A 10,543-nucleotide genomic window follows, 5' to 3' on the forward strand; every position below is an offset into this window, starting at 1 on the left:
TGGCTTAACAGTGAAACATGATGCAGAGAACTACAGGTAGCCAATATGAAGCTATGGTATATTAGTTGGTATTTTGGAATTCAAAATAATTGTCCATTTAATATGCATGATTGACCTAGCATTGAATTTTATTGTTAGTTTTAAGTGTCGTGGATTTGGATCAATATTCATTTTTTATTTCACACATAGAAACCAGACTGATATGAATTTTAATATCCTGAGTGGATGGTTTGGCCTGCTTGTGTTGTTAGGGATATCAGAGGCAACATTATCTAAGAGTGACAAGAAAAAGGAAAGACCAAATGAGGTACTGTATTATAACCTAGTGTAACTCAGCTGGTTTTACTCATGTTCATAAAATATTCATGATTCATACATCCATTACAGCTTAATAGCAAAAAATTAGAATTCTATGTGATAGATTTTACACTGATGTAATTCTGACTTGTCATGACCCATGTTCCTGCAATGATTCATTTTACAGGTAAAATTAAGCTCTGTGAATGTCGTAGACAGAGGTTTGGTGACAGAGAAGCTGAAGTCCAAGGACATCATTAAGGAGCATGCCTCGTATTGTGACAGAGATCGAGAGGTCAAGCATTTTCCTGGGATCACCCTGGCCTATGTCACACCCGTAAGTGATATATGAACTAGAGGTTTGTCGAGTAAAGTAAAAAAAGAATTCTAGTGGAGGAGTTTGTGTACTGTATACATGTACCTGTCGATAAAATTCAGTATTTACATGTGATATCTCAAGTGCTGTAAATAACTTTTTATTCTCACAAACTTTATTTTCACATAGTTACACAAGACCTTCTGTTTGCAAAAATTAGATATGAACCTTCTCAATATCTTGAAAACTTTGATATTTTTTTCTTTCAGTGGAACAGTCATGGGTATGATATAGCTAAGATTTTCTCTCAGAAGTTTTCTTTTGTGTCACCAGTCTGGTTACAGATCAAGAGGAGGAAAGGAGGGACCTTCTTCATACAGGGGGACCATGACATTGATCAGGGTAGGCTTTTACATGCATCTTCATACAGGGGAACTAAGACATTGATCAGGGTATGCTTATACATGCTTCTTAACAGGAGACTATGACATTGATCTGGATAGACTTATACATGCTTCTTCATACAGGGAGACTATGACATTGATCAGGGTAGACTTATACAAGCTTCTACATACAGGGGAAAAGCATTAAGCATAAAGGAAAAATCTTATATGAGTGTAGAGAGGGATAATGAATTTCAAAGCTGTTATGTTCTGTATCAGGTTAGCTTTTCTTTGAACCCTATTTCTTTACTTCACAGGTTGGGTTGATGATGTCACAAAAGGCAAACCTGCTCAAATGGGTAAATTCTGAAAATTCAATGTTGAAATTATAACTTCATACAAGTATGTACAAATCACTTCTCCCCTCCTTTAGATATCTAGATATTAACAATTTACCTGTCTTCTGTTCTTAAGTTCCCCTACTTTAGATATCTAGATATTAACAATTTACCTGTCTTCTGTTCTTAAGTTCCCCTACTTTAGATATCTAGATATTAACAATTTACCTGTCTTCTGTTCTTAAGTTCCCCTACTTTAGATATCTAGATATTAACAATTTACCTGTCTTCTGTTCTTAAGTTCCCCTCCTTTAGATATCTAGATATTAACAATTTACCTGTCTTCTGTTCTTAAGTTCCCCTCCTTTAGATATCTAGATATTAACAATTTACCTGTCTTCTGTTCTTAAGTTCCCCTCCTTTAGATATCTAGATATTAACAATTTACCTGTCTTCTGTTCTTAAGTTCCCCTCCTTTAGATATCTAGATATTAACAATTTACCTGTCTTCTGTTCTTAAGTTCCCCTCCTTTAGATATCTAGATATTAACAATTTACCTGTCTTCTGTTCTTAAGTTCCCCACCTTTAGATATCTAGATATTAACAATTTACCTGTCTTCTGTTCTTAAGTTCCCCTCCTTTAGATATCTAGATATTAACAATTTACCTGTCTTCTGTTCTTAAGTTCCCCTACTTTAGATATCTAGATATTAACAATTTACCTGTCTTCTGTTCTTAAGTTCCCCTATTTTAGATATCTAGATATTAACAATTTACCTGTCTTCTGTTCTTAAGTTTCCCTACTTTAGATATCTAGATATTAACAATTTACCTGTCTTCTGTTCTTAAGTTCCCCTACTTTAGATATCTAGATATTAACAATTTACCTGTCTTCTGTTCTTAAGTTCCCAGGGTTCTATTTGACGGTTGGAGCAGAAATGATTATGAAAGTTTGTTCTCAAGTGAAGATGCCATAGAAGACTGTATAAATGTTCTGCTGAAATTCATAAAAGTAAGTGAATACAAGCAACTTGGTTGTTTCACAGCAAGTACAACTTTTCCCTCTGACAGTGTGTATGCACTTTTGCTATCTACCTGTGAGTACAAGTTTGCTCTGTCTCTCTCTCTCTCTCTCACATACACACACACAATGAGTACAAATTTGCTCTCTCTCTCTCTCACAGTGAGTACAAGTTTGCTCTCTCTCTCTCTCTCACAATGAGTACAAGTTTGCTCTCTCTCTCTCTCTCTCTCTCTCTCTCTCTTTCAATGAGTACAAGTTTGCTATCTCACAATAAACACAAGTTTTTTTCTCTGTCAGTGAGTACCTTTGCTTTCTCAAAATGAGTACATTTGCTATCTCACACTGTGTACAGTTTCCTCTCTCACAATAAGTACAAGTTTGCTATCTCAAAAGATGCACAATAGCGGGTTTCTTTAGTGGGTGTAAAATTTGGTGTTTTGCTTGCAAAAAGGTATGCCAATAATTTTGGCGGGAGTTATTTTGGTGGACACATAGTTCCTTGACTTGTTAAGTAGAGGAAGTTCATCTTCTGGATGTGTTTTCAGTACATTTAATATATGCATGAATACAGATTTAGGCAAGATTTTGAGTAAAAACAAACACCAGATGAGAGATATATTTTTTGATAACAGACTGAACAAAGTTATTTTTCTTGTATTCAATACTTATACACAAGGGTGCAATTATGTGATCAAAATTTTAGCGGGCTACTTCAAAACCACTAAAATAAGCCAAAGTTAGCACCTCGCTAAAAATTCCCGCTATACCGTCAATATCCCACAATGAGTACAAGTTTGCCATCTCACAGTGAATACAACTTCAATATCCCATGATGAACACATTTTTGTTTTTATTTTAAAGTATAAGTGTATTAAACCTTAACTGTTTTTCAAGAATCAGGAAGATATACCTTCCATTTTTCAAGTATCTTATTACAAAAATGTACAGTTTGTAAAGTCAAGACAATCATGAAGAATTATGTTTTGCAGAAAAAGAAATTTCCTGGTTTAACCATAGAAATCTGGTCCCAGCTTGGTGGTCAATACAGAAAGTAAGTATTTGTATCTCATCATATCTACTGCCAATTACCTCCCTTGAACACAGTGTTTAGAGAGATCACAGTACATGTATTTTATTTACTTTATAGTTTCTTGAAATCATATGAACATTTTTGTGCATTGGCTAACTTAGTAATGCAATAGTACAAGACTTTATTCCATTGAATATACAATTGAACTTCGGTATCTCGAACACTGATATCTTGAATACCGTGGATATGTCAAAGTGATTTGGAAGTCCCAACTACTTATTCTTCAAGTATTTTACCCCTGACACCTCAGGGTTTTTTTACCAGTCCCACTGAACTCAAGATAAGTAGGTTTGACTGATTTTGTTTTATAAATGATCAGAGAATACATTTAACACATGTTCAAAACATTTATTTTCATGTTCCTGGTGTAAAGTGCATCTGAAAAAAGTTTACATGTAAATAATTTAGAATTCTATAGTGGTACTTCTAACATGAAAAAAATATATATTGTACATTTCAAATGCCTTACTGATTAATTTGTTCCCAATGATGTGTGAGGCAGAGGTGAATAACATCAGTTTCTTTGATCTAATTTGTAATTCAGTTTATAATAAGTCATTTTAATAGTGTCAATATTATATAAATATTGCATCACCCATTAATTGTAGAGAATTGGTCCATTTCCTGAAGCATGTAGGTCAGGCATTTGATGAAGAAGGAAAAACATTGATACTGGTGATTCCACCTCCAATATACCCTGGGTAAGTCTTGGTTTAGTTTGCCAAGTTTGAATGTCAATTACAGTGAAACTTTCTAATCTGGATGTTGTGTATTCCAAAATCTTGCCTAATGCGATGTAAATTTAAGTCCCTTTCAGTAGATTCAATTGTTTTAAATGATTTCTAATACAGAATTTTGTGTAATTCAGCATATTTTTATGCAGCTAGTGGTGTCTGGATTAGATAAGTTTTACTGTAAATATATTATGACCTACATAGAAACCAATTTTAAATAGAATTTTAGCTAGCCTTCTGTAAGAAATTCGAATTTTATACATATATCATGCTCACAATGTAGACAATTGATAACATGTAACAATAAATTGGTCATACCTAGTAGGAACTAAGTTAAAGATATTAGACCAAACTGAATTATACCTCATTAAAACAAATTTGTTAAACCTGTCATCTGATTGGTCTAGACAGTCACACAACAGAGCAAATTAAAAATTGGTCTTCCCAGGGAAATATTGTATCCCGCTCCTTTGGAGGCCTCTGAAAATGTCCTGTCAGAATTATTGTCTTATCGGAGAATACCTTAGTAGCAAAAGTAAATATAACCTTGTCTTGTTAACAGTATAAACAATTGATGTATAAATGTTTGGGAGATATAAAGATTTGTTAACCCTAAGGCTTAAAAAAAATCATGTTGCCTTTGGGGAATGTGATTTTCTGTGAATGAATAAATCATTATCATGCAATAAAGCAGAATCTGATTGGCTGATTAGACCATCATGTCCTCCCTGCTACATATCATCATGTCTCCCCTCATCAGATTCATAAAGAAACTCACAATATTACAACTTCACAATGAGGCTACTGAGATCATTATTTAAAGAGATATGTTGCCCCATGTTGCCCTAGCTTGAAAAGTAAAAAAAAAAAACTGCATATTTATTGTAATGGTAAAGACCTATATGGAACACCAAATTAATATATATTTAAATATTTGAACCTATCTGTGTTCAATTCCTTTGTCGATATGTTTCAATTGTACCTACATGTATCTTCAAATCAGTTGTACCAATCTTTCAATCAATTGTATCGATCTTCAAATGAATTGAAGATAAGTATAATTCAATTGAACCTATGTTTAATTAAATTGAAGTTACATGTAATTCCTTTACAGATAAGTGTAATTTATTTGAACCTACTAGGTTAAATCATTTAAAGATAGATATAATTATTCACACCTATCTTTAATTCATTAATATATTGTACCCATCTTTATTTCAATTTTAACTTTCTTCAATTCATGTGGAGATAGATTTAATTATTTGAATATAGGCATATTTAATTGAAGATTGGTTCAAATATTTGAATACATGTTTATTTGGCATTCCATAGATTCATGCTAATAAAAAGCAGTGAATGATGGAATGATGGAATGACCTAGCAACCCTTTGGTATGGAATACCAATAAGGTATTTGAAGTGAAGCTTTGGGGAATGAAGCCTTTCATTGGTATATGGTGACGTCTCTATATGAATAAAAAAATTCTCAAATGGGACGTAAAACAACAATCAATCAATCTTCAAGCAGTCAGATTAAAGTGATCTAAAGGCTTGGGAAATGGAAGCTGATACAGCTATTGTGATTTCAGGCATCAAGGAGACATACCATGAGTGAATGACATACATATCAAAACTACAGTATTTATTGTACTCAATCCTACTTTATATGGTTATTTACAAAGACATACATATAAACAATAAAATGTCTTTTTTCATTTGTTAGTATGTGGATTAACATTACAGCTATTGCAGAAAAAATTACATAACTTGCATATGCTGGTTATGATTTCCTCTTCTTTTTTTTCACAAAAAGCCGCAAGATTAACCCCATACTAACAACCAAAGAAAGCATTTCATTGTTCAGTATTTTTCAAAAAATGTATCTTATAAAAGTTGAAAAATCTTACAGATTTTCGATGGAAATTATTATGCGTTTTGTTTCACAATTCATTTGTAATACATTTTACAATCTGTATTGAAACACTTTGACATGTCCTTCCCAATATCCCACCCATAGCGTAGACTTGTACAGTGATAATCTGGATAATCTGGATGGACGGTTCACTTCATTTTCTTTTAGTAAGAACTTCAAAAATGCACCATCAGGATCTAGCAGATGGATCTGTTTGTTGTTAATGTCAGGAACAAGAATGTTACAGAGGGAGTCGCACACTGCATTACCTGGCCAAAAGTCCTCTCTCAGGTCCTGTCCACTGTAAACGAACTTCATACGACCAGAGGGAGTCATAAACACTAGATCACCTGTAGTGTCACTTGTGCGGTTAACAACACAGATATCACTTTTACAGTTCTGTGTGACTCTGCGTGGAAATATAAACAGTCTGGTCTGACCGTCCGCTTGGTACTCATACTCATGGATGACATCGCCTGTCACTGTGATGTGTCTCACCAGACGTCTACTGTGTGGCTCTAATTTGTAAGGATGTGATTTCATGTCTATCAAGGTGACCAGTAGTCCACCGTCCACTGACTGACAGATTCCCCGTGGTACCAGTGGGTATGTACTGATGATTGTAGAGACAGATCCTGATTTTGACAGACAGCCGATGGAATTTTTTTTATTGGCGGTAAAATAAACATCACCAGTATCCGTCACACACAGGTCATCAGGTGTGAAAGTATATTTATGTTGTTTCTTACCTTCACTGTTGATTTGTTCAGTGCAATCTGATAAAAAATGTCTTATGCAACATTGGTCTTCACACAATGCCCTCAACAAAACTATTGGTTTATTTCCATATTTAAAGGAACTTGTTTCAATCAAAGTTATATGATTAAAATCCAGAGTCTTTCCAATCATATTCTTCAAAAGCTCATCGCTGATATCTCCTTTTCTATATCTTAATGAATGTTTAGAGTTCTTTAGATCGATGTCCAGCGCTGACAGGAGTTTTTTCAGTTCTCTGTGGTTGTCAAGCAAACTGTAATCTGACATACAACTTTTGTTGTCTTCCATGAACTTAACCAAGTCTGAAATTTCTTTCTTCTTTTTGTACAACTCAGATTTGTTACTTTTCAGTTTTTCATTTTTTTCCTCCAAGTGGTCTCTTAATCTTTGTTCATTATGTTCTTTGATTTCTGACAGCCTAGCCATTATCTCATCAACATGCTTCTGTATTTTTTTAATCTCAGAGTCACACAGTTCTTTATTTTCTGTGATCTGTTGTGGAATCTTCTCTATCTTCCCATCAATCCAAGGCAGATCCTCTTCCTTTATCTTCTTCAGAAATTTCAGCAGACCTCTCCTCGTTTGACTGGCTGCCGTGGGTATAGTGCTCCAGTCATGATCTCTATGATCTGTTTTGGCACTTTTACCACAAATAAATTCATCACAATCTTCACAGATCACATCAATAGGTAAATCATGAGTTTTACACATTTCAATATGCTCTTGAGGGGAGCCCAGTGGATATTTGGGTTTACTCTCTGTCATATTTGTTGAATATTGCCTACCTATGACCTAAATTTGAGATAGACATATAGCTATACATTTTGATGGGCATTGGAGTTGAAAGATATAGAATATGAACAAAGAGATATACAATACCAAATGATCACCAAGAGATAGATTTAAACTCGATGTATTCGTGCGTCATTGACTGGTATACTGGTATATCAAATGTAGGTTATATTGATTGGAAAGATGTTGGACTTCATTTTATCAAATCTAAAAAGCTAATCATTATATCTTATTTTTATTTCAACATTGTGCTTGACTGCAGGTACAACATGTTCACACACAAACAGCCCAAGAAGAAGGCAAATATATAGATTTGACAAAACCTAGTAGGAGTTAAGTTTGAAGTTACAATAGAATCACATTTACACATCATTGGTAGGATTAAGGTTTGTAGGTACAAAAGGATCACTTTCACACACCTCTATTAGGAGTTATGTTTGTAGATACAAAAGGATCACTTTCACACATCTCTAGTGTGAAGAAAGATTGAAGATAAAAGGTCCATACTGATATGCCTCCCCTAGCAGTAGTTCGTATTGTTGTTCACACTGTCACAAACCTAGTAGGATCAGTTTTGCAGGTATGAGTAGGTTATACTAATATATACTTAGTAGCTAGGGGCTAGGATTGTAGGTATAACAGGTTCACACTAATACAACCCTAGTAAGAGTTCGGTGATAGGAAATATCCTACTTATAGGAGGGGAGAGAAAATGCTTGATGATGCAAATGCCTCTTGCTTTTTAAGGAATGTTGAAGGAATGTTTGGTAAATCGGACTTTGATGAGCTTCTTCCTGTTGTGGATGCATTTAGTTTGATGACGTATGATTTCTCCAACCCATCTAGGTAATGTTACAAAAGATTCAGTTAGAAGGGTCATTTCAAAATTTCTGTGACAACTAGATTGTTTATCACATTGTGTGACATAAAGGTTATTTTTAAATTTTAGTGAAATTTAAGTTATTCATCAGATCTGTCATTTTATCAACATAGCTCAAAATGAGTAATTGATGTGAAATAAAATAGTAAACTGCTTGAAATATGTTTAGTTTCGTTTCACATTTAATATGCACATACAGAATCAGATGATTGAAATCTGACTAAAACTTCTGTTGTTTAAAAATTCCTCTAGAAGTTAAATTGATAATTACATATTTGAAAACTTTCTAATTAACAAACAAATTATTTCAATTTTTTTAACAGTGTACATTTTCATTGTATTGCCTTGAATCACAGTTAGGTTATTTTTTCAGACCTGGACCTAACAGTCCATTATCTTGGATGGAGTCCTGTGTCCTGGCCCTAGCCCCTGATGATAACCCGGAGGTCAGACAGAAAATTCTACTGGGGCTAAACTTTTATGGCAATGAGTACTCAGTAGGAGGGGGAGGACCTATTGTAGGCAACCAGTGAGTTTTTGTAGATCGGGTTTGACCATATACCCGGGATAAACATTTACCATATAGTTTGGGTGTATGATGGTTCAGATTTAGCGGGTTGAGGTCTTCAAAGTATTACCATTAAATTTGGCAGAATTTATTTTGGTGAATCATATTTCATTTATTTGGTTTAATTGCGTTAGTGTAGCGAATATCTTATTTGTTTAATAATATTTTTTTATTTATTAAAAAATTGAACCTAAATATGACGGTAACAAGGCTTTTGTCAAATTTTTAATTGCATACTAACCACCAAACCACATGAACAACTAAGGTATCATCTGAGTCACTTTACTGATCATGCCTGCAAACCAAGTACAAAAGTATGCACAAAAGGAATTGAATTAAGGATTTCTATTTTGGTGAATCATAATTTAAAATTGTCAAAATAGGCCAAAATTATATTCCAGCTATAAAAAAACAGCTTTAAGGTATTAAATCATTCAGAAAATACATTCTTGTTTAAAAATAAATACTGAATAACTAACTGCGTGATGTTAAATAATTAGACATGTTTATTTCATAAAGACTCAATATACTAAATGATTATCTAACTTTTCTATGAGAAATATAGCACATATTGTATGTTAATGTGTTTTAAAAATTGTGGAAAAATATCTTTCTTTCAGATACTTAGAAATTTTAAAGAAATATAAGCCTAAGTTTAAATGGGATGAAGATTCACAAGAGCATGCAGCAGAATACAAGTAAGTGGACAAATTCCAGCAATTTCTTGAACAAATTTTATTGTATATAAGGCAATCATTAAAATTGTGGTTGTTTGCCTTCTCCCAATTCAGGGTCAGTAGGTAGGTGGGAAAATTTTTTCAAAGAAAAATTCAGCTTACATATTGACGAGATGAGAAAATTTAGAAATAAAAAAGAAAAATATCGTTTCCTGGAGGTTCAGAAAAACGTTTTGAGTCGGGCAGTTTTTAGCCAGTTGGTCGGGAGAGTGCAAACAAACAAATTTAAATGATGCCCAAAGTTGTTCATTTGCAGTTATCATCTATAGCTGGCAGACTTAACCAATGAATCCCAATCTTTTTTTTTTCTTTCAGAACAGACAGATCAAAAAGTGTCATTTTTTACCCAACGTTACTTTCTCTACAAAAACGAATAGAACTAGCTAAACAACTAGGAACGGGAATCTCTATCTGGGAAATAGGTCAAGGACTGGACTACTTTTACGATTTATTGTGATCTCTTTATAATAAATATTGTTGTGTTTTGTTAATTTCTTTGTTATTCTTAGTGACTGTTAAAAAATGTCAATCAGATTTCGTCCTTTGTGCAGAAGTCGAGGTTGCTCCATAATTATTAGAACCAGAGCTACCTTGATCACCGTATTGCATTAATTTAGTGTCTTTCCCCCATGCTATCTGGATTTAAAGTTTCCTCTAATACTGATACTAATATATACACAAAACAAACCATGTGA

General features: G+C 33.6%; 1 protein-coding gene across 1 annotated transcript; it reads left to right on the plus strand.

Annotated features, from left to right (window-relative positions):
- Positions 1–189: 189 nt before the first annotated feature.
- LOC133192323 (chitinase domain-containing protein 1-like) lies at positions 190–10,339 on the plus strand. Its single transcript, XM_061328347.1, has 11 exons — positions 190–307; positions 485–634; positions 883–1,015; positions 1,314–1,355; positions 2,241–2,347; positions 3,349–3,410; positions 4,058–4,150; positions 8,411–8,509; positions 8,917–9,072; positions 9,732–9,809; positions 10,164–10,339. The coding sequence occupies exons 1-11, from the start codon at positions 203–205 to the stop codon at positions 10,303–10,305; spliced, it is 1,167 nt and encodes a 388-aa protein (XP_061184331.1). The 5' UTR covers positions 190–202; the 3' UTR covers positions 10,306–10,339.
- The last annotated feature ends 204 nt before the right edge of the window (positions 10,340–10,543 follow it).

Source organism: Saccostrea echinata, unplaced genomic scaffold, assembly GCF_033153115.1.
Source record: "Saccostrea echinata isolate AGI-Se365-2 ecotype Australia unplaced genomic scaffold, CSIRO_AGI_Sech_v1 ptg000025l, whole genome shotgun sequence".
Taxonomy (NCBI): Eukaryota; Metazoa; Mollusca; class Bivalvia; order Ostreida; family Ostreidae; genus Saccostrea; species Saccostrea echinata.

Bases quoted from the DNA above. Each gene is read 5' to 3' on its own strand.
- LOC133192323 (XM_061328347.1), top strand. From the start codon at position 203: ATGAATTTTAATATCCTGAGTGGATGGTTTGGCCTGCTTGTGTTGTTA. The intron at 1,356-2,240 runs GTAAATTCTGAA...TCTGTTCTTAAG, and splicing joins AGGCAAACCTGCTCAAATGG to TTCCCAGGGTTCTATTTGAC. The intron at 8,510-8,916 runs GTAATGTTACAA...TTATTTTTTCAG, and splicing joins GATTTCTCCAACCCATCTAG to ACCTGGACCTAACAGTCCAT.